The 24,889-nt window shown below is 53.1% G+C and overlaps 1 protein-coding gene across 1 annotated transcript in view; it reads right to left on the bottom strand.

The window, feature by feature from the left end:
* The window catches only part of LOC144955217 (chromodomain-helicase-DNA-binding protein 5-like), a 110,593-nt gene that overhangs the window by 51,614 nt on the left and 34,090 nt on the right, over nt 1–24,889 (bottom strand). The window contains exons 11-18 of the mRNA XM_078885523.1: nt 24,725–24,876; nt 21,553–21,687; nt 16,741–17,003; nt 12,497–12,628; nt 10,798–10,852; nt 10,609–10,722; nt 3,042–3,233; nt 2,005–2,205 (exon numbers count right to left, since the gene is read on the bottom strand). Coding sequence (XP_078741649.1) covers nt 2,005–2,205; nt 3,042–3,233; nt 10,609–10,722; nt 10,798–10,852; nt 12,497–12,628; nt 16,741–17,003; nt 21,553–21,687; nt 24,725–24,876 — 1,244 coding nt within the window. The remainder of the gene's footprint in view (nt 1–2,004; nt 2,206–3,041; nt 3,234–10,608; nt 10,723–10,797; nt 10,853–12,496; nt 12,629–16,740; nt 17,004–21,552; nt 21,688–24,724; nt 24,877–24,889) is intronic.

The raw sequence follows: 24,889 nt of genomic DNA, 5'->3' as shown, positions 1-24,889 counted from the left end.
GGCCACGGGAGGTAATGCCAGGGGAGTCAGCGTGCGGTGTGAGTGGACTAGTGGCCACGGCAGGTAATGACAGGGGGAGTCAGCCTTCTTTGCGCCTGTTCAAGTTAACGTGTCTACAACGAAGGAAACCACCTCAAGAAAGTGAGTCAAGTCCCTATCATAGTGCCATCTATTCGTAGAAGTTACGATGTTAACGGATGCTTTGTTCGAGGATTTTAATTTGCCGATTATATTACCGTCTGTTTTAACGTGTCCTGAGATCGACAAAGAATAATTCGCGATCCACACTTGTTGGCCACCACCGTCTTCGTAGATATCGAACGACAGACCGAAACCCTTCAATGCCCGGAGCGTCTTGTTTCGTGAACTCACGTGCGTTCAAAGGGCAATTAATAAAAACAAAAAAACCATGAACGCTCACTCATTGTGCGGCTTACCTTGCGTGGGATCCCGTGCAGAAGGATGGCAACCGTGGTCAGATGTCCGACCTGGGGGAGTGACAACCACAGTGTGAATGCCAACACATTCACCCCACCTGCCATCGGGCGACAAGGCCACTATGCCGCGTCGACCGCTACTTGCAGGCGTCTCGGGGAAACCCCAGCCGGACGTCTGCGCGCATTTTATTTTTGCTGGTGAGATACTTTAGAATCCACACACACGCGCACAGACAGAGAGACAGAAAGAGATATATATATCTACGATGGAACTGCAGCCAACGGGAAGGAACGCACCTGGGAGTTCGTCCGCCGCGAGTCAGCGGAGTTTAACGGCGTGGACTCACATGCAGCGGCCGGGCAAAACTGCAGCGCTCGCGTGACGGCGAACGTGGGTGGGGGCCGCCCTGGGGGTGGCCTTCCGTCCAGCACGGCGTGGTGGCCTTCTGTGGGCAGAGCCACAGCAGCTAAACGTTCTTTCCATTTCATTCATGTTAATGGTCAAAGATAAAAACGAGTTTGAAGGGTCTGCGCCGGCAGCGGTGTCAAATTTTTGTTCCCCTGCTCGTGATCAGCGGAGACATTGTTTTTTTGAATGACGGGCTGATGTTCCATGGCGACCGCTGCCCTGCGATACATTTACCCGTCGTGATTATTCCGAAGGAATCAATTTTCATCTCGTAAGACGGCGGGCGTGACCGACCGTGCCACTGAGTCACCGACAAACCGAGCGACCGAGCCACGGAGCGTCCGACGGAGCCGACGAGCGACCGAGCCACCGAGAAACCGACAAAACCACCGAACGACCAACTGAGCCACCGACCAAGCCAATGACCAAGCGACCGACAGAGCCACCGAGCAACTGAGACACCGAGAGACCGACAGAGCCACTGAGCCACCGAGCGACTGTGACACCGAGAGACCGACCGAGCCACAGACCGAGTCACCGAGCGATTGACCGAGCCACCGGCCAACCGACCAAGCCACTGAGCGACCGAGCCACTGAGCCACCGACCGAGCCACCGAACCAACGAGTGACCGACCGAGTCACAGACCGAGCCACGGAGCGATTGACTGAGCCACCGGCCGACCGACCAAGCCACTGAGCGACCGAGCCACTGAGCCACCGACCGAGCCACCGAACCAGCGAGTGACCGACCGAGTCACAGACCGAGCCACCGAGCGATTGACCGAGCCACCGGCCGACCGACCAAGCCACTGAGCAACCGAGCTACTGAGCCACCGACCGAGCCACCGAACCAGCGAGTGACCGACCGAGTCACAGACCGAGCCACCGAGCGATTGACCGAGCCACCGGCCGACCGACAAAACAACTGAGTGACCGAGCCACTGAGCCACCGACCGAGCCACCGAACCAGCGAGTGACCGACCAAGTCACAGGGCGACTCAGCGAGCCACCGACCAAGTGGGCCACCGAGTGACCGACAAAACAACCGAATGACCAACCGAGCCACTGAGCCACCGACCGAGTCACCCACCGAGCGACCGATTGAGCCGCCGAGCCAGCGAGCGAGCGAGTGAGCGATTGAGCCGGCGAGCGAGCCACCTTAATGCGGAAGGGCTTCTTGCCGGCGCGGCCGACGCCGCCGTCAAAGGAGAAGTCGTGTTGGCGCACGACGCTGCGGCTATGGCGATCGCCGGTGTACGTGACGACGTAGAACCCTGGAGCCCAGGCCTCGAACTCGCGCTCCCAGTTGATGATGGTGGAGAGGGGGGCACTCACGAGGAAAGGACCCTTGGAGTGGCCCTGGGGGAGACCGTCATAATCACCACCACAACAACCATCACCACAACAACAAGAACCACAACGACCATGGTGTCAGCCACAACCACCACCATCACCACCCACCCACTCACTCACCCACCCACCCACCCACCCACTCACCTACTCACTCACTCACTCACCCACCCACTCACCCACCCACCCACTCACCCACTCACCCACCCACCCACTCACCCACTCACCCACCCACACACTCACCCACCCACCCACCCACCCACTCACTCACTCACCCACCCACTCACCCACCCACCCACCAACTCACCCACCCACCCACCCACCCACCCACCTACCCACTCACCCACCCACCCACTCACCCACTCACTCACCCACCCACTCACCCACTCATTCACCCACCCACCCACTCACCCACTCACCCACCCACTCACCCACCCACCCACCCACTCACTCACTCACTCACTCACTCACCCACCCACCCACCCACCCACCCACCCACCCACTCACCCACCCACCCACCCACTCACTCACTCACCCACTCACTCACCCACCCACCCACTCACTCACTCACCCACTCACTCACCCACCCACCCACTCACCCACTCACCCACCAACTCACCCACCCACCCACTCACCCACCCACTCACCCACTCACCCACCCACCCACCCACCAACTCACCCACCCACCCACTCACCCACTCACCCATTCACCCACCACCCACCCACTCACCCACTCACTCACCCACCCACTCACCCATTCACCCACCACCCACCCACCAACTCACCCACCCACCCACTCACCCACTCACCCACCCACCCACCCACTCACCCACCCACCCACCCACCTCCTTGTAGAGTGAGTACAGGAACACGATGGTCTGCACCGTCTTGCCCAAGCCCATCTCGTCCGCCAGGATGGTGTCTGTGCCCTGGGCCCAGGAGAAGCGCAGCCAGTTGAGGCCTTCCAGCTGATAGGGGTGCAGGAGGCCACCCGTCACAGTCACCCACTGGGGCTGCTCTTCATACTTCACCGTGGGCTACGCGGGAGGGAGGGGGTGACAGGGGTTAGGGTGAGTGGGTGGGTGAGTGAGTGAGTTGGTGAGTGGGTGAGTGGGTGGGTGAGTGGGTGAGTGGGTGGGTGAGTGGGTGAGTGGGTGGGTGAGTGGGTGGGTGAGTGGGTGAGTGGGTGGGTGGGTGAGTGGGTGGGTGGGTGGGTGGGTGAGTGAGTGGGTGAGTGAGTGAGTGGGTGAGTGGGTGGGTGGGTGGGTGAGGGAGTTGGTGATTGGGTGGGTGGGTGAGTGAGTTGGTGAGTGGGTGAGTGGGTGGGTGGGTGGGTGAGTGGGTGAGTGGGTGAGTGGGTGGGTGAGTGGGTGAGTGGGTGGGTGGGTGGGTGAGTGGGTGAGTGGGTGGGTGGGTGGGTGAGTGGGTGGGTGAGTGGGTGAGTGGGTGAGTGGGTGAGTGGGTGGGTGAGTGAGTTGGTGAGTGAGTGAGTGGGTGAGTGGGTGGGTTGGTGAGTGGGTGAGTGAGTGGGTGATTGGGTGGGTGAGTGGGTGAGTGAGTGGGTGAGTGGGTGAGTGAGTTGGTGAGTGAGTTGGTGAGTGGGTGATTGGGTGGGTGGGTGAGTGGGTGGGTGGGTGAGTTGGTGAGTGGGTGAGTGGGTGGGTGGGTGGGTGAGTGGGTGGGTGAGTGGGTGAGTGGGTGAGTGGGTGGGTGAGTGGGTGAGTGGGTGAGTGGGTGGGTGAGTGGGTGAGTGGGTGGGTGGGTGGGTGAGTGGGTGGGTGAGTGGGTGAGTGGGTGAGTGGGTGGGTGAGTGGGTGAGTGGGTGAGTGGGTGGGTGGGTGAGTGTGTGGGTGGGTGAGTGAGTGGGTGAGTGAGTGGGTGATTGGGTGGGTGAGTGAGTGGGTGAGTGGGTGGGTGAGTGGGTGAGTGGGTGAGTGGGTGGGTGGGTGAGTGTGTGGGTGGGTGAGTGAGTGGGTGAGTGGGTGGGTGAGTGGGTGGGTGAGTGAGTTGGTGAGTGAGTGAGTGGGTGAGTGGGTGAGTGAGTGGGTGGGTGAGTGGGTGAGTGGGTGAGTGGGTGGGTGAGTGGGTGAGTGGGTGAGTGGGTGGGTGAGTGGGTGAGTGGGTGGGTGGGTGGGTGAGTGGGTGGGTGAGTGGGTGAGTGGGTGGGTGAGTGGGTGAGTGGGTGAGTGGGTGGGTGAGTGGGTGGGTGGGTGAGTGGGTGAGTGGGTGAGTGAGTGGGTGATTGGGTGGGTGGGTGAGTGGGTGGGTGGGTGGGTGGGTGAGGGAGTTGGTGATTGGGTGGGTGGGTGAGTGGGTGGGTGGGTGAGTTGGTGAGTGGGTGAGTGAGTGGGTGACTGGGTGAGTGAGTTGGTGAGTCGGTGAGTGAGTGGGTGAGTGGGTGAGTGAGTGGGTGATTGGGTGGGTGGGTGAGTGGGTGGGTGGGTGGGTGGGTGAGTGGGTGGGTGAGTGAGTGAGTGGGTGAGTGGGTGAGTGAGTGGGTGAGTGGGTGGGTGGGTGAGTGGGTGAGTGAGTGGGTGATTGGGTGGGTGAGTGGGTGAGTGAGTGGGTGAGTGGGTGGGTGAGTGAGTTGGTGAGTGGGTGAGTGAGTGGGTGATTGGGTGGGTGAGTGGGTGGGTGGGTGAGTGGGTGAGTAAGTGAGTGGGTGGGTGACTGGGTGAGTGAGTTGGTGAGTCGGTGAGTGAGTGGGTGAGTGGGTGAGTGAGTGGGTGATTGGGTGGGTGGGTGAGTGGGTGAGTGGGTGGGTACGGTGGGTGGGTGTTTCGTTGGGTGAGTGGGTGGGTGGGTGGGTGAGTTGATGAGTGGGTGAGTGAGTGGGTGATTGGGTGGGTGGGTGAGTGGGTGAGTGGGTGGGTACGGTGGGTGGGTGTTTGGTTGGGTGAGTGGGTGGGTGGGTGGGTGAGTGAGTGGGTGAGTGGGTGAGTGAGTGGGTGATTGGGTGGGTGGGTGGGTGGGTGAGTGGGTGAGTGGGTGGGTACGGTGAGTGGGTGGGTGTTTGGTTGGGTGAGTGGGTGGGTGGGTGAGTGGGTGAGTGGGTGGGTACGGTGGGTGGGTGTTTGGTTGGGTGAGTGGGTGGGTGGGTGAGTGAGTGGGTGAGTGGGTGAGTGAGTGGGTGATTGGGTGGGTGGGTGGGTGAGTGGGTGGGTACGGTGAGTGGGTGGGTGTTTGGTTGGGTGAGTGGGTGGGGGGGTGAGTGGGTGAGTGGGTGGGTACGGTGAGTGGGTGGGTGTTTGGTTGGGTGAGTGGGTGGGTGGGTGAGTGGGTGAGTGGGTGGGTATGGTGAGTGGGTGGGTGTTTGGTTGGGTGAGTGGGTGGGTGGGTGGGTGAGTTGATGAGTGGGTAAGTGAGTGAGTGGGTGAGTGAGTGGGTGAGTGGGTGAGTAAGTGAGTGGGTGGGTGACTGGGTGAGTGAGTTGGTGAGTGGGTGAGTGAGTGGGTGAGTGAGTGGGTGATTGGGTGGGTGGGTGGGTGAGTGGGTGGTTGAGTGGGTGGGTGGGTGCGGTGGGTGGGTGGGTGCGGTGGGTGGGTGAGTGGGTGGGTGGGTGGGTGAGTGGGTGGGTACGGTGGGTGGATGGGTGGGTGGGTAGGTGAGTGGTTGTTTGGTTGGATGAGTAGGTGGTTGAGTGGGTGGGTGAGTGGGTGGGTGGGTGCGGTGGGTGGGTGGGTGCGGTGGGTGGGCAGGCACATGTAGTGTATCGTGTAGTGTATAGCAGTGTAGTGTATAATGTAGTGTGTAGTGTATAGTAGTGTATAATGTAGTGTGTAGTGTGTAGTGTAGAGTAGTGTGTAGTGTAGAGTAGTGTATAGCAGTGTAGTGTATAATGTAGTGTATGATGTAGTGTATAATGTAGTGTATAGTGTAGTGTATAATGTAGTGTATGATGTAGTGTATAATGTAGTGTATAATGTAGTGTGTAGTGTGTAGTGTAGAGTAGTGTGTAGTGTAGAGTAGTGTATAGCAGTGTAGTGTATAATGTAGTGTGTAGTGTATAATGTAGTGTATGATGTAGTGTATAATGTAGTGTATAGTGTAGTGTGTAGTGTATAATGTAGTGTATGAAGTAGTGTATAATGTAGTGTGTAGTGTATAGTAGTGTATAATGTAGTGTGTAGTGTATAATGTAGTGTATGATGTAGTGTATAATGTAGTGTATAGTGTAGTGTATAATGTAGTGTATGATGTAGTGTATAATGTAGTGTGTAGTGTATAATGTAGTGTATGATGTAGTGTATAATGTAGTGTATAATGTAGTGTATAGTGTAGTGTATAATGTAGTGTATAGTGTAGTGTATAATGTAGTGTATGATGTAGTGTGTAATGTAGTGTATAGTGTATAATGTAGTGTATGATGTAGTGTATAATGTAGTGTGTAGTGTATAATGTAGTGTATGATGTAGTGTATAATGTAGTGTATAGTGTAGTGTATAATGTAGTGTATGATGTAGTGTATAATGTAGTGTATGATGTAGTGTATAATGTAGTGTATAGTGTAGTGTATAATGTAGTGTATGATGTAGTGTGTAATGTAGTGTGTAGTGTATAATGTAGTGTATGATGTAGTGTATAATGTAGTGTATAGTGTAGTGAATACTGTAGTGTATAATGTAGTGTATAGTGTAGTGTATAATGTAGTGTGTAGTGTATAATGTAGTGTATGATGTAGTGTATAATGTAGTGTATAGTGTATAATGTAGTGTATGATGTAGTGTATAATGTAGTGTATAGTGTAGTGTATAATGTAGTGTATGATGTAGTGTATAATGTAGTGTATAATGTAGTGTGTAGTGTGTAGTGTAGAGTAGTGTGTAGTGTAGAGTAGTGTATAGCAGTGTAGTGTATAATGTAGTGTGTAGTGTATAATGTAGTGTATGATGTAGTGTATAATGTAGTGTATAGTGTAGTGTGTAGTGTATAATGTAGTGTATGAAGTAGTGTATAATGTAGTGTGTAGTGTATAGTAGTGTATAATGTAGTGTGTAGTGTATAATGTAGTGTATGATGTAGTGTATAATGTAGTGTATAGTGTAGTGTATAATGTAGTGTATGATGTAGTGTATAATGTAGTGTGTAGTGTATAATGTAGTGTATGATGTAGTGTATAATGTAGTGTATAATGTAGTGTATAGTGTAGTGTATAATGTAGTGTATAGTGTAGTGTATAATGTAGTGTATGATGTAGTGTGTAATGTAGTGTATAGTGTATAATGTAGTGTATGATGTAGTGTATAATGTAGTGTGTAGTGTATAATGTAGTGTATGATGTAGTGTATAATGTAGTGTATAGTGTAGTGTATAATGTAGTGTATGATGTAGTGTATAATGTAGTGTATGATGTAGTGTATAATGTAGTGTATAGTGTAGTGTATAATGTAGTGTATGATGTAGTGTGTAATGTAGTGTGTAGTGTATAATGTAGTGTATGATGTAGTGTATAATGTAGTGTATAGTGTAGTGAATACTGTAGTGTATAATGTAGTGTATAGTGTAGTGTATAATGTAGTGTGTAGTGTATAATGTAGTGTATGATGTAGTGTATAATGTAGTGTATAGTGTATAATGTAGTGTATGATGTAGTGTATAATGTAGTGTATAATGTAGCGTATAATGTAGTGTATAGTGTAGTGTATAATGTAGTATATGATGTAGTGTATAATGTAGTGTATAATGTAGTGTATGATGTAGTGTATAATGTAGTGTATAGTGTAGTGTATAATGTAGTGTATAGTGTAGTGTATAATGTAATGTAGTGTATAGTGTAGTGTATAGTGTTGTGTATAGTGTAGTGTATAGTGTAGTGTATAATGTAGTGTATAATGTAGTGTATAGTGTAGTGTATAATGTAGTGTATAGTGTAGTGTATAATGTAGTGTATAGTGTAGTGTATAATGTAGTGTATAGTGTAGTGTATAATGTAGTGTATAGTGTAGTGTATAATGTAGTGTATAGTGTAGTGTATAGTGTAGTGTATAATGTAGTGTATAGTGTAGTGTATAATGTAGTGTATAGTGTAGTGTATAATGTAGTGTATAATGTAGTGTATAGTGTAGTGTATAATGTAGTGTATGATGTAGTGTATAATGTAGTGTATAGTGTATTGTATAATGTAGTGTATAATGTAGTGTATAGTGTAGTGTATAATGTAGTGTATAGTGTATTGTATAATGTAGTGTATGATGTAGTGTATAATGTAATGTATAGTGTAGTGTATAATGTAGTGTATAATGTAGTGTATAGTGTAGTGTATAATGTAGTGTATAGTGTAGTGTATAATGTAGTGTATAGTGTAGTGTATAATGTAGTGTATAGTGTAGTGTATAGTGTTGTGTATAGTGTAGTGTATAATGTAGTGTATAGTGTAGTGTATAGTGTAGTGTATAGTGTAGTGTATAATGTAGTGTATAGTGTAGTGTATAATGTAGTTTATAGTGTAGTGTATAATGTAGTGTATAGTGTAGTGTATAGTGTAGTGTATAATGTAGTGTATAGTGTAGTGTATAATGTAGTGTATAGTGTAGTGTATAGTGTAGTGTATAATGTATTGTATAGTGTAGTGTAGTGTATAGTGTAGTGTATAATGTAGTGTATAGTGTATTGTATAATGTAGTGTATGATGTAGTGTATAATGTAATGTATAGTGTAGTGTATAGTGTATTGTATAATGTAGTGTATGATGTAGTGTATAATGTAATGTATAGTGTAGTGTATAATGTAGTGATTAATGTAGTGTATAGTGTAGTGTATAATGTAGTGTATGATGTAGTGTATAATGTAGTGTATAGTGTAGTGTATAATGTAGTGTATAATGTAGTGTATAGTGTAGTGTATAATGTAGTGTATAGTGTAGTGTATAATGTAGTGTATAGTGTAGTGTATAATGTAGTGTATAGTGTAGTGTATAGTGTTGTGTATAGTGTAGTGTATAATGTAGTGTATAGTGTAGTGTATAATGTAGTGTATAGTGTAGTGTATAATGTAGTGTATAGTGTAGTGTATAATGTAGTTTATAGTGTAGTGTATAATGTAGTGTATAGTGTAGTGTATAGTGTAGTGTATAATGTAGTGTATAGTGTAGTGTATAATGTAGTGTATAGTGTAGTGTATAATGTAGTGTATAGTGTAGTGTATAATGTAGTGTATAGTGTAGTGTAGTGTATAGTGTAGTGTATAATGTAGTGTATAGTGTAGTGTATGATGTAGTGTATAGTGTAGTGTAGTGTATAGTGTAGTGTATAATGTAGTGTATAATGTAATGTATAGTGTAGTGTATAATGTAGTGTATAATGTAGTGTATAGTGTAGTGTATAATGTAGTGCATGATGTAGTGTATAATGTAGTGTATAGTGTAGTGTATAATGTAGTGTATAATGTAGTGTATAGTGTAGTGTATAATGTAGTGTATAGTGTAGTGTATAATGTAGTGTATAGTGTAGTGTATAATGTAGTGTATAGTGTAGTGTATAGTGTTGTGTATAGTGTAGTGTATAATGTAGTGTATAGTGTAGTGTATAATGTAGTGTATAGTGTAGTGTATAATGTAGTGTATAGTGTAGTGTATAATGTAGTGTATAGTGTAGTGTATAATGTAGTGTATAGTGTAGTGTATAATGTAGTTTATAGTGTAGTGTATAATGTAGTGTATAGTGTAGTGTATAGTGTAGTGTATAATGTAGTGTATAGTGTAGTGTATAATGTAGTGTATAGTGTAGTGTATAATGTAGTGTATAGTGTAGTGTATAATGTAGTGTATAGTGTAGTGTAGTGTATAGTGTAGTGTATAATGTAGTGTATAATGTAGTGTATAGTGTAGTGTATAGTGTATTGTATAATGTAGTGTATGATGTAGTGTATGATGTAGTGTATAATGTAGTGTATAATGTAATGTATAGTGTAGTGTATAATGTAGTGTATGATGTAGTGTATAATGTAGTGTATAGTGTAGTGTATAATGTAGTGTATAGTGTAGTGTATAATGTAGTGTATAGTGTAGTGTAGTGTATAATGTAGTGTATGATGTAGTGTATAATGTAGTGTATGATGTAGTGTATAGTGTAGTGTATAATGTAGTGTATAGTGTAGTGTAGTGTATAATGTAGTGTATGATGTAGTGTATAATGTAGTGTATAGTGTAGTGTATAATGTAGTGTATAGTGTAGTGTATAATGTAGTGTATGATGTAGTGTATAATGTAGTGTATAGTGTAGTGTATAATGTAGTGTATAGTGTAGTGTAGTGTATAATGTAGTGTATGATGTAGTGTATAATGTAGTGTATAGTGTAGTGTATAATGTAGTGTATAGTGTAGTGTATAATGTAGTGTATAGTGTAGTGTATAATGTAGTGTATAGTGTAGTGTATAATGTAGTGTATAGTGTAGTGTACGGGGGAGGTTCTCACGTCCGTGGTGGGAGCATCGGGAGGCCTTTCGAGATCAACTATCCGCCCACCACCGCCACCACCGCCACCACCGCCACCACCGCCACAACCGCCACCACCGCCGCCACCACCGCCACCACCACCGCCACCACCGCCACCACCGCCACCACCGCCACCACCGCCGCCACCACCACCGCCACCGCCGCTTGCAGATTTCTTGAGAAGGCGTTTGGTTGGTCGGCCTTCCTCACCCATTATAAGCTCCCTGTGCGTGGGGGTCACAGGGGGGTCACGGGGGGGGGGGGGGTCACGGAGAGGGTCATGGGGCGGGGTCATGGGGGGGTCACAGGGGTTGGGTGAGTGAGTGGGTGAATGGGTGAGTGAGTGAGTGGATGAGTGAGTGTATGAGTGAGTGAGTGGGTGAGTAAGTCGATGAGTGAATGAGTGGGTGAGCGAATGGGTGAGTGGGTGAGTGAGTGAGGGAGTGGGTGAGTGAGTGAGTGAGTGAGTGAGTGGGTGAGTGAGTGAGTGAGTGGGTGAGTGGGTGAGTGAGTGAGTGAGTGGGTGAGTGAGTGAGTGAGTGGGTGAGTGGGTGAGTGAGTGAGTGGGTGAGTGGGTGAGTGAGTGAGTGAGTGAGTGAATGGGTGAGTGAGTGAGTGAGTGGGTGAGTGGTTGAGTGAGTGAGTGAGTGGGTGAGTGAGTGAGTGAGTGAGTGGGTGAGTGAGTGGGTGAGTGGGTGAGTGAGTGGGTGAGTGGGTGAGTGAGTGAGTGAGTGGGTGAGTGAGTGAGTGAGTGGGTGAGTGAGTGGGTGAGTGGGTGAGTGAGTGAGTGGGTGAGTGAGTGGGTGAGTGGGTGAGTGAGTGAGTGAGTGGGTGAGTGAGTGGGTGAGTGAGTGGGTGGGTGGGTGAGTGAGTGGGTGAGTGGGTGAGTGAGTGAGTGAGTGGGTGAGTGAGTGGGTGGGTGGGTGAGTGAGTGAGTGGGTGAATGGGTGAGTGAGTGAGTGAGTGAGTGGGTGAGTGAGTGGGTGAGTGGGTGAGTGAGTGGGTGAGTGGGTGAGTGAGTGAGTGAGTGAGTGAGTGAATGAGTGGGTGAGTGAGTGGGTGAGTAAGTGGATGAGTGAATGAGTGAGTGGGTGGGTGAGTGAGTGAGTGAGTGGGTGGGTGAGTGGGTGTTGGAGTGAGTGAGTGAGTGAGTGGGTGAGTGGGTGAGTGAGTGAGTGAGTGAGTGGGTGAGTGAGTGTATGAGTGAGTGAGTGGGTGAGTAAGTGGATGAGTGAATGAGTGAGTGGGTGGGTGAGTGAGTGAGTGAGTGGGTGGGTGAGTGGGTGTTGGAGTGAGTGAGTGAGTGAGTGGGTGAGTGGGTGAGTGAGTGAGTGAGTGAGTGGGTGAGTGAGTGTATGAGTGAGTGAGTGGTGAGTGAGCAAGTGGATGAGTGAGTGAGTGAGTGGGTGGGTGAGTGAGTGAGTGGGTGGGTGGGTGAGTGGGTGTTGGAGTGAGTGAGTGGGTGAGTGAGTAAGTGGATGAGTGAGTGAGTGAGTAAGTGGATGAGTGAGTGAGTGAGTGGGTGAGTGAGTGTATGAGTGAGTGAGTGGGTGAGTGAGTAAGTGGATGAGTGAGTGAGTGAGTGGGTGAGTGAGTGGGTGAGTGAGTGAGTGAGTGGGTGAGTGAGTGAGTAAGTGGATGAGTGAGTGAGTGAGTGGGTGGGTGAGTGAGTGGGTGAGTGGGTGAGTGGGTGAGTGTGTGAGTGAGTGAGTGGGTAAGTGGATGAGTGAGTGAGTGAGTGGGTGGGTGGGTGAGTGAGTGAGTGGGTGAGTGAGTGAGTGAGTGGGTGGGTGAGTGGGTGAGTGGGTGAGTGAGTGAGTGGGTGGGTGAGTTGGTGAGTGGGTGAGTGAGTGGTGAGCACCCCTCACCGCTGGTTCCAGTAGAGTGTGCGGTGGAGTTCGTAGTCTGGGATGTCCATCTCCTCGCTCTCCCACGTGCTCTGGTCGTACGCAAGGTCCCTCCACTTGAGCAGGTAGAGCAAGTGGCCCTTCCTGTTCACACTACACCACCACCACAACAACAACAACAATCACAACAATCACAACAACCACAACAACAACCACAACAACAAGAACCACAAACACCAAAATCACCACAACCACCACCACAACACAACCACAACACAACCGCAACAACAACCGCAATCACCACCACCACAACAACAACCACAACAACCACAACAATCACAACAACAACCACAACAACAACCACAACAATCACAACAACAACAACAATCACAACAACAATAACCACAAACACCAAAATCACCACAACCACCACCACAACACAACCACAACACAACCGCAACAACAACCGCAATCACCACCACCACCACAACAACAACCACAACAACCACAACAACTATAATAACAATAACCACAAACACCGAAATCACCACCACAAGCACCACCACCACAACACAACCACCACCACAACCACCACCACAACACAACAACAACTGCAATCACCAACACAAACACCACCACAACAACAACCCCAACAACAATAACCACAAAAACCGAAAATCACGACAACACAACAACAGCCACAACAATCAACACCACAACCACCATCACAAGCGAGTGAGTGAGAGAGCGAGCGTGTGACTGAGTGAGCGAGTGAGTGAGCGAATGAGTGAGAGAGTGAGTGAGCGAGTGAGTGAGCGAATGAGTGAGAGAGTGAGTGAGCGAGTGAATGAGTGAGAGAGCGAGCGTGTGACTGAGTGAGCGAGTGAGTGAGCGAATGAGTGAGAGAGTGAGTGAGCGAGTCAGTGAGTGAACGAGTGAGAGAGTGAGTGAGTGAGCGAACGAGTGAGAGAGTGAGTGAGTGAGTGAATGAGTGAGAGAGCGAGCGTGTGACTGAGTGAGCGAGTGAGTGAGCGAATGAGTGAGAGAGTGAGTGAGCGAGTGAGTGAGCGAATGAGTGAGAGAGTGAGTGAGCGAGTGAATGAGTGAGAGAGCGAGCGTGTGACTGAGTGAGCGAGTGAGTGAGCGAATGAGTGAGAGAGTGAGTGAGCGAGTCAGTGAGTGAACGAGTGAGAGAGTGAGTGAGTGAGCGAACGAGTGAGAGAGTGAGTGAGTGAGTGAATGAGTGAGAGAGCGAGCGTGTGACTGAGTGAGCGAGTGAGTGAGCGAATGAGTGAGAGAGTGAGTGAGCGAGTGAGTGAGCGAATGAGTGAGAGAGTGAGTGAGCGAGTGAATGAGTGAGAGAGCGAGCGTGTGACTGAGTGAGCGAGTGAGTGAGCGAATGAGTGAGAGAGTGAGTGAGCGAGTCAGTGAGTGAACGAGTGAGAGAGTGAGTGAGTGAGCGAACGAGTGAGAGAGTGAGTGAGTGAGTGAATGAGTGAGAGAGCGAGCGTGTGACTGAGTGAGCGAGTGAGTGAGCGAATGAGTGAGAGAGTGAGTGAGCGAGTGAGTGAGCGAATGAGTGAGAGAGTGAGTGAGCGAGTGAATGAGTGAGAGAGCGAGCGTGTGACTGAGTGAGCGAGTGAGTGAGCGAATGAGTGAGAGAGTGAGTGAGCGAGTCAGTGAGTGAACGAGTGAGAGAGTGAGTGAGTGAGCGAACGAGTGAGAGAGTGAGTGAGTGAGTGAATGAGTGAGAGAGCGAGCGTGTGACTGAGTGAGCGAGTGAGTGAGCGAATGAGTGAGAGAGTGAGTGAGCGAGTGAGTGAGCGAATGAGTGAGAGAGTGAGTGAGCGAGTGAATGAGTGAGAGAGCGAGCGTGTGACTGAGTGAGCGAGTGAGTGAGCGAATGAGTGAGAGAGTGAGTGAGTGAGCGAACGAGTGAGAGAGTGAGTGAGTGAGTGAATGAGTGAGAGAGCGAGCGTGTGACTGAGTGAGTGAGTGAGCGAATGAGTGAGAGAGTGAGTGAGCGAGTCAGTGAGTGAACGAGTGAGAGAGTGAGTGAGTGAGCGAACGAGTGAGAGAGTGAGTGAGTGAGTGAGTGAATGAGTGAGAGAGCGAGCGTGTGACTGAGTGAGTGAGTGAGCGAATGAGTGAGAGAGTGAGTGAGCGAGTCAGTGAGTGAACGAGTGAGAGAGTGAGTGAGTGAGTGAATGAGTGAGAGAGCGAGCGTGTCACTGAGTGAGTGAGTGAGTGAGCGAATGAGTGAGAGAGTGAGTGAGCGAGTGAATGAGTGAGAGAGCGAGCGTGTGACTGAGTGAGTGAGTGAGTGAGCGAATGAGTGAGAGAGTGAGTGAGTGAGTGAATGAGTGAGAGAGCGAGCGTGTGACTGAGTGAGTGAGTGAGTGAGTGAGCGAATGAGTGAGAGAGTGAGTGAGCGAGTCAGTGAGTGAACGAGTGAGAGAGTGAGTGAGTGAGTGAATGAGTGAGAGAGCGAGCGTGTCACTGAGTGTGTGAGTGAGTGAGCGAATGAGTGAGTGAGTGAGTGAGCGAGTCAGTGAGTGAACGAGTGAGTGAGTGAGCGAGTGAGTGAGCGAATGAGTGAGTGAGTGAGCGAGTCAGTGAGTGAACGAGTGAGAGAGTGAGTGAGTGGGTGAATGAGTGAGAGAGCGAGCGTGTCACTGAGTGTGTGAGTGAGTGAGCGAATGAGTGAGTGAGTGAGTGAGCGAGTCAGTGAGTGAACGAGTGAGTGAGTGAGCGAGTGAGTGAGCGAATGAGTGAGTGAGTGAGCGAGTCAGTGAGTGAACGAGTGAGAGAGTGAGTGAGTGAGTGAATGAGTGAGAGAGCGAGCGTGTCACTGAGTGTGTGAGTGAGTGAGCGAATGAGTGAGAGAGTGAGTGAGCGAGTCAGTGAGTGAACGAGTGAGAGAGTGAGTGAGTGAGTGAATGAGTGAGAGAGCGAGCGTGTGACTGAGTGAGCGAGTGAGTGAGCGAATGAGTGAGAGAGTGAGTGAGCGAGTCAGTGAGTGAACGAGTGAGAGAGTGAGTGAGTGAGCGAACGAGTGAGAGAGTGAGTGAGTGAGTCAGTGAGTGAACGAGTGAGTGAGTGAGTGAGCGAGTCAGTGAGTGAACGAGTGAGTGAGTGAGTGAGCGAGTCAGTGAGTGAACGAGTGAGAGAGTGAGTGAGTGAGTGAATGAGTGAGAGAGCGAGCGTGTGACTGAGTGAGCGAGTGAGTGAGCGAATGAGTGAGAGAGTGAGTGAGCGAGTCAGTGAGTGAACGAGTGAGAGAGTGAGTGAGTGAGTGAATGAGTGAGAGAGTGAGTGAGTGAGTGAATGAGTGAGAGAGTGAGTGAGTGAGTGAGCGAGTCAGTGAGTGAACGAGTGAGAGAGTGAGTGAGTGAGTGAATGAGTGAGAGAGCGAGCGTGTGACTGAGTGTGTGAGTGAGTGAGCGAATGAGTGAGAGAGTGAGTGAGCGAGTCAGTGAGTGAACGAGTGAGAGAGTGAGTGAGTGAATGAGTGAGAGAGTGAGTGAGTGAGCGAGTCAGTGAGTGAACGAGTGAGAGAGCGAGTGAATGAGTGAGAGAGCGAGTGAGTGAGTGAATGAGTGAGAGAGTGAGTGAGTGAATGAGTGAGAGAGTGAGTGAATGAGTGAGAGAGCGAGTGAGTGAGTGGGTGAGTGAGAGAGCGAGCGTGTGACTGAGTGAGCGAGTGAGTGAGCGAATGAGTGAGAGAGTGAGTGAGCGAGTCAGTGAGTGAACGAGTGAGAGAGTGAGAGAGTGAGTAGGTGAGTGAGGGAGTGAGTAAGGGAGTGACCGAGTGAGCGAGTGAGCGAGCGAGCGAGTGAATCCGTGAGTGAGTGGGTGACCGAGTGAGTGAGTATGTGAGTGAGCGAGTGAATCAGTGAGTGAGCGAGCGAGCGAGTGAATCAGCGAGTGAGTGGGTGACCGAGTGAGTGAGTGAGCAAGTGAATCAGTGAGCGAGTGAGAGGGCGAGTGAGGTAGTGACCGAGTGAGTGAGTGAGCGAGTGAATCAGTGAGCGAGTGAGAGGGCGAGTGAGGTAGTGACCGAGTGAGTGAGTGAGCGAGTGAATCAGTGAGCGAGTGAGAGGGCGAGTGAGGTAGTGACCTAGTGAGTGAGTGAGCGAGTGAATCAGTGAGCGAGTGAGAGGGCGAGCGAGCGAGCGAGTGAATCAGTGAGTGAGTGGGTGGGTGACCGAGTGAGTGAGTGAGCGAGCGAGCGAGTTAGCAAGTCACCCCCCCCCCCTCCCCACCTGTGCACCAGTACACGGTGTATTACGAGCCACTCCGGCTTGATCCCGTAGCGGTAGTAGGACTGGGCGAGCGACACGGCCGTGGGGTCCTTTGCCGGCGCCGGTCGACTCGGAGCAGCCGCGGGAGCCGCGGTGCCAGCGTCCACCATCTCGTCCACCACCACCACCATCTCGTCGTCGGAGCCGTAGTCGTAGGGAGGGGGCTCCTCCATGTCATTCTTGCGCTGGTAGTTGCGGTACATCACGTTGTGGTGTAGCTCCAGCTGAGAGCGGCGCGGGTGGGGAGGGTGCGGTGGTGAATTACTCAACCACTCAACTACCCACTCACTCAACCACTCACTCACTCACTCACCCACTCATTCACTCACTCATTCACTCACCCACTCACTCACTCAACCACTCACTCAAGCACTCACTCACTCAACCACTCAACCACTCACTCACCCACTCATTCACTCACCCACTCATTCACTCACTCATTCACTCACTCACTCATTCACTCACTCACTCATTCACTCACTCATTCACTCACTCACTCACCCACTCACTCACCCACCCACTCACTCACCCACTCACCCACCCACTCACCCACTCACCCACTCATTCACTCACTCACTCACTCAACCACTCCCCCACTCACTCACCCACTCAAGCACTCACTCACCCACCCACTCAACCACTCACTCACCCACTCATTCACTCACTCACTCACTCAACCACTCACCCACTCACTCACCCACTCAAGCACTCACCCACTCACCACTCACTCACCCACCCACTACACTCACCCACTCACCACTCACTCACCCACTCATTCACTCCCCCACCCACTCAACCACTCACTCACCCACTCAACCACTCACTCACCCACTCACTCACTCACTCACTCACTCCCCCACTCACTCACCCACTCACTCACCCACCCACTCACTCACCCACTCACTCACTCACTCATTCACTCCCCCACCCACTCAAGCACTCACTCACCCACCCACTCACTCACCCACTCAACCACTCACTCACCCACTCACTCACCCACTCACTCACTCCCCCACTCACTCACCCACTCACCCACTCACCACTCACTCACCCACTCACTCACCCACTCATTCACTCACTCACTCACCCACCCACTCACTCACCCACTCACCCACTCATTCACTCACTCACTCACTCACCCACCCACTCACTCAACCACTCACCCACCCACTCACTTACCCACTCACCCACTCACCCACTCACTCACCCACTCACCCACTCACTCACCCACTCATTCACTCACTCACTCACTCACCCACTCAAGCACTCACTCACCCACCCACTTACTCACCCACTCACCCACTCATTCACTCACTCACCCACTCACTCACTCACCCACCCACTCACTCAACCACTCACCCACCCACTCACTTACCCACTCACTCACTCACCCACTCACTCACCCACTCACCCACTCACTCACCCACTCATTCACTCACTCACTCACTCACCCACTCAAGCACTCACTCACCCACCCACTTACTCACCCACTCACCCACTCATTCACTCACTCACCCACTCACTCACTCACCCACCCACTCACTCACCCACTCACCCACTCATTCACTCACTCACCCACCCACTCACTCAACCACTCACCCACCCACTCACTTACCCACTCACCCACTCACCCACTCACTCACCCACTCACCCACTCACTCACCCACTCATTCACTCACTCACTCACTCACCCACTCAAGCACTCACTCACCCACCCACTTACTCACCCACTCACCCACTCATTCACTCACTCACCCACTCACTCACTCACCCACCCACTCACTCAACCACTCACCCCACCCACTCACTTACCCACTCACTCACTCACCCACTCACCCACTTAACCACTCACTCACCCACTCACCCATCCACTTACTCACTCACTTACCCACTCACCCACCCACTCACTCACTTACCCACTTACCCACTCACCCACTCACCCACTCACCCACCCACCCACTCACTCACTCACCCACTCACCCACTTAACCACTAACTCACTCACCCACTCACCCATCCACTTACTCACTCACTTACCCACTCACCCACCCACTCACTTACCCACTCACCCACTTACCCACTCACCCACCCACTCACCCACTCACCCACTCACTCACCCACCCACCCACTCACCCACCCACCCATCCACTTACTCACTTACCCACTCACCCACTTACCCACTCACCCACTCACCCACTCACCCACTCACCCACCCACTCACCCACTCACTCACCCACTCACCCACCCACTCACTTACCCACTCACCCACTCACCCACTCACCCACTCACTCACCCACTCACCCACTCACTCACCCACTTACCCACTCACCCACCCACCCACTCACTTACCCACTCACCCACTTACCCACTCAACCACTCACTCACCCACTCACTCACCCACCCACCCACTCACCCACCCACCCATCCACTTACTCACTTACCCACTCACCCACTTACCCACTCACCCACTCACCCACTCACCCACCCACTCACCCACTCACTCACCCACTCACCCACCCACTCACTTACCCACTCACCCACTCACCCACTCACCCACTCACTCACCCACTCACTCACCCACTTACCCACTCACCCACCCACCCACCCACTCACTTACCCACTCACCCACTTACCCACTCACCCACTCACTCACCCACTCACTCACCCACCCACCCACTCACCCACCCACCCATCCACTTACTCACTTACCCACTCACCCACTTACCCACTCACCCACTCACCCACTCACCCACCCACTCACCCACTCACTCACCCACTCACCCACCCACTCACTTACCCACTCACCCACTCACTCACCCACCCACCCACTCACCCACCCACCCATCCACTTACTCACTTACCCACTCACCCACTTACCCACTCACCCACTCACCCACTCACCCACCCACTCACCCACTCACTTACCCACTCACCCACCCACTCACTCACTCACTCACTCACCCACTTAACCACTCACTCACTCACTCACCCACTCACCCATCCACTTACTCACTCACTTACCCACTCACCCACCCACTCACTCACTCACTCACTCACTCACTCACTCACTCACTTACCCACTCACCCACTCACTCACCCACCCACCCACCCACTCACCCACCCACTCACTTACCCACTCACCCACCCACTCACCCACTCACCCACCCACTCACCCACTCACCCACTCACCCACCCACTCACTCACTCACTTACCCACTCACTCACCCACTCATTTACCCACTTACTCATTCCCTCAACCATGCACTCATTTACTCACTCACCCACTCACCCACTCACCCACTCACCCACTTAACCACTAACTCACTTACCCACTCACCCACTTAACCACTAACTCACTTACCCACTCACCCATCCACTTACTCACTCACTTACCCACTCACCCACCCACCCACTCACTCACTTACCCACTCACTCACTTACCCACTCACCCACTTACCCACTCACCCACCCACCCACTCACTCACTTACCCACTAACTCACTTACCCACTCACCCACCCACTCACTCACTCACTTACCCACTCACCCACTTACCCACTCACCCACCCACTCACTCACTCACTCACTTACCCACTCACCCACTCACCCACCCACCCACCCACCCACTCACTTACCCACTCACCCACTTACCCACTCACCCACTCACCCACTCACTCACCCACCCACCCACCAACTCACCTGAAGCTCAGACACCCACTCACCCACTCACTCACCCACTCACCCACTCACCCACTCACCCACTCACCCACCAACTCACCTGTAGCTCAGACACCCACTCACCCACTCACCCACTCACTCACCCACTCACCCACTCACCCACTCACCAACTCACCCACTCACCCACTCACCCACTCACCCACTCACTCACCCACCCACCCACCAACTCACCTGTAGCTCAGACACCCACTCACCCACTCACCCACTCACCCACTCACTCACCCACTCACCCACTCACCCACTCACCCACTCACTCACCCACCCACCCACCAACTCACCTGTAGCTCAGACACCCACTCACCCACTCACCCACTCACCCACTCACTCACCCACTCACCCACTCACCCACTCACCCACTCACCAACTCACCCACTCACCCACTCACTCACCCACCCACCCACCAACTCACCTGTAGCTCAGACACCCACTCACCCACTCACCCACTCACCCACTCACTCACCCACTCACCCACTCACCCACTCACCAACTCACCCACTCACCAACTCACCCACTCACTCACCCACTCACCCACCCACTCACCCACTCACCCACTCACTCACTCACCCACTCACTCACCCACCCACCCACTCACTCACCCACCCACCCACCAACTCACCTGTAGCTCAGACACCCACTCACCCACTCACCCACTCACCCACTCACTCACCCACTCACCCACTCACCCACTCACCAACTCACCCACTCACCAACTCACCCACTCACTCACCCACTCACCCACCCACTCACCCACTCACCCACTCACTCACTCACTCACTCACTCACTCACCCACTCACCCACTCACCAACTCACCCACTCACCCACTCACTCACCCACCCACCCACCAACTCACCTGTAGCTCAGACACCCACTCACCCACTCACCCACTCACTCACCCACTCACCCACTCACCCACTCACCAACTCACCCACTCACCAACTCACCCACTCACTCACCCACTCACCCACCCACTCACCCACCCACCCACTCACTCACTCACTCACCCACCCACTCACTCACCCACCCACCCACCAACTCACCTGTAGCTCAGACACCCAGGAACAGTGCCAGTAGGAGAGCCCCACCCACTTGACGAAGAATTCCCTCTCGGGCTTCCGTGCTAGCTGCTGCCCCTGCTGCCCCTGCTGCTGCTGCCCCCCACTCTCTGACAGCTGCTGCTGCCCCCCACTCCCCAGCTGCTGCTGCCCCTGCTGCTGCCCCCCACTCTCTGCCAGCTGCTGCTGCCCCCCACTCTCTGCAAACTTCTGCTGCCCCAGCTGCTGCCCCCCACTCTCTGCCAGCTGCTGCTGCCCCCCACTCTCTGCCAGCTGCTGCTGCCCCCCACTCTCTGCAAACTTCTGCTGCCCCAGCTGCTGCCCCCCACTCTCTGCCAACTTCTGCTGCCCCCCACTCTCTGCCAACTTCTGCTGCCCCCCACTCTCTCCAAGCTGCTGCCCCCCACTCTCTGCCAACTTCTGCTGCCCCCCACTCTCTCCAAGCTGCTGCCCCCCACTCTCTGTCAGCTTCATCTGCCCCTGCTGCTGCTGCCCCCCACTCTCTGCCAACTGCTGCCCCCCACTCTCCAGCTTCTGCTGCCCCAGCTGCTGCTGCTGCTGCCCCTGAAGCTGCTCCTGCTGCTCCTGCTGCTGCCCCCCACTCTCTGCCAGCTTCTGCTGCTCCTGCTGCTGCCCCTGCTGCTGCCCCTGCTGCTGCTGCCCCTGCTGCTGCCCCTGCTCCTGCTGCTGCCCCTGCTGCTGCTCGTACGGCTGCTCCCGAATCTCCGTGGCGAGGGCAGCACCATCACCACCACCACGAACACCACCCTCGGGGCAGCTTGCGGTGGCTGGCTCTGCGGGTGCCGTGGGAGGCTCTGTCCAGCGCCAGTGGAGGATCTTCTGCACTTTGCCCTTCAGTGGGGGGCACTGCGACAACGCAAACACACACACAGACACACACACAGACACACACAGACACACACACAGACACACACACAGACACACACACACAGACACACACACACAGACACACACGTACACACACAGTCACACACACACACACAGACACACACACACACAGACACACACACACAGACACACAGACACACACAGACACACACAGTCACACACACACACACAGACACACACAGTCACACACAGACACACACACACAGACACACACACAGACACACAGTCACACACAGACACACACAGACACACACACAGTCACACACAGACACACACAGACACACACACAGTCACACACAGACACACACACACACACAGACACACACAGACACACACACAGACACACACAGTCACACACAGACATACACAGACACACACAGACACACACACAAACACACACACAGTCACACACAGACACACACAGACACACACACACAGACACACACACAGACACACACACAGACACACAGACACACAGACACACACAGACACACACAGACACACAGACACACAGACACACACAGACACACACACACAGACACACACAGACACACACACAGACACACACAGACACACACACACACAGACACACACAGACACACACACACACAGACACACACACACAGACACACACAGACACACACACAGTCACACACAGACACACACAGTCACACACAGACAAACACACACAGACACACACACAGACACACAGACACACACAGACACACACACACAGACACACACGTACACACACACACAGACACACACAGACACACACAGACACACACACACAGACACACACACAGACACACACACAGACACACATACACAGACACACACACAGACACACAGTCACACACAGACACACAGCCACACACACACACAGCCACACACACAGACGCACACACAGACACACACACTCCCCCGTGCCCTTGGGGCACTTTGACTACTCCCCGTGCCCCCAGGGCACTTTCCCCACTCCCCACTCCCCCGTGCCCCAGGGGCACTTTGACTACTCCCTGTGCCCTTGGGGCACTTTGACTACCCCCTGTGCCCCCAGGGCACTTTGACTACTCCCCGTGCCCCCAGGGCACTTAACCCACTCCCCCGTGCGCTTGGGGCACTTTGATTACTCACTGTGCCCCCAGGGCACTTTCAATACTCCCCGTGCCCCCAGGGCACTTAACCCACTTCCCCGTGCCCTTGGGGCACTTTGACTACTCCCCGTGCGCCCAGGGCACTTAACCCACTCCCCCGTGCCCTTGGGGCACTTTGATTACTCACTGTGCCCCCAGGGCACTTTCAATACTCCCCGTGCCCCCAGGGCACTTAACCCACTTCCCCGTGCCCTTGGGGCACTTTGACTACTCCCCGTGCGCCCGGGGCACTTTGACTACTCCCCGTGCCCCCAGGGCACTTAACCCACTCCCCCGTGCCCTTGGGGCACTTTGATTACTCACTGTGCCCCCAGGGCACTTTCAATACTCCCCGTGCCCCCAGGGCACTTAACCCACTTCCCCGTGCCCTTGGGGCACTTTGACTACTCCCCGTGCGCCCGGGGCACTTTCCTCACTCCCCACTCCCCGTGCCCCCAGGGCACTTTCTCCACTCCCCCGTGCCCTTGGGGCACTTTGACTACTCACTGTGCCCCCAGGGCACTTTCACTACTTCCCGTGCCCCCGGGGCACCCGTTACCGTGCAGCGCGGGCAGGCCCACTCCCCCGTGCCCCCGGGGCACTTTGACTACTCCCCGTGCCCCCGGGGCCCCCGTTACCGTGCAGCGCGGGCAGGCCCACTCCCCCGTGCCCCTGGGGCACTTTGACTACTCCCCGTGCCCCCGGGGCCCCCGTTACCGTGCATCGCGGGCAGGCCCACTCCCCCGTGCCCCCGGGGCACTTTGACTACTCCCCGTGCCCCCGGGGCCCCCGTTACCGTGCATCGCGGGCAGGCCCACTCCCCCGTGCCCCCGGGGCACTTTGACTACTCCCCGTGCCCCCGGGGCCCCCGTTACCGTGCATCGCGGGCAGGCCCACTCCCCCGTGCCCCCGGGGCACTTTGACTACTCCCCGTGCCCCCGGGGCCCCCGTTACCGTGCATCGCGGGCAGGCCCACTCCCCCGTGCCCCCGGGGCACTTTGACTACTCCCCGTGCCCCCGGGGCCCCCGTTACCGTGCATCGCGGGCAGGCCCACTCCCCCGTGCCCCCGGGGCACTTTGACTACTCCCCGTGCCCCCGGGGCCCCCGTTACCGTGCATCGCGGGCAGGCCCACTCCCCGCCGGGCACGTGCGCGAGTGGCGGGTTGAGGCAGCGAATATGGAAGGAGGAGGGGCACGTGTCGCAGCACAGCAGCTCGCCGCCGTCTTTGCACGCGCGGCAGAACTCCATGTGGCGGTCCTCCACTGCGGCCGCCGC

The sequence above is a fragment of the Lampetra fluviatilis genome, unplaced genomic scaffold (genome assembly GCF_964198595.1).
Source record: "Lampetra fluviatilis unplaced genomic scaffold, kcLamFluv1.1 SCAFFOLD_189, whole genome shotgun sequence".
Lineage (NCBI taxonomy): Eukaryota > Metazoa > Chordata > Hyperoartia > Petromyzontiformes > Petromyzontidae > Lampetra > Lampetra fluviatilis.
The sequence above is the reverse complement of the archived record's forward strand: the minus strand, read 5'-3'. Positions and strand labels throughout refer to the sequence as shown.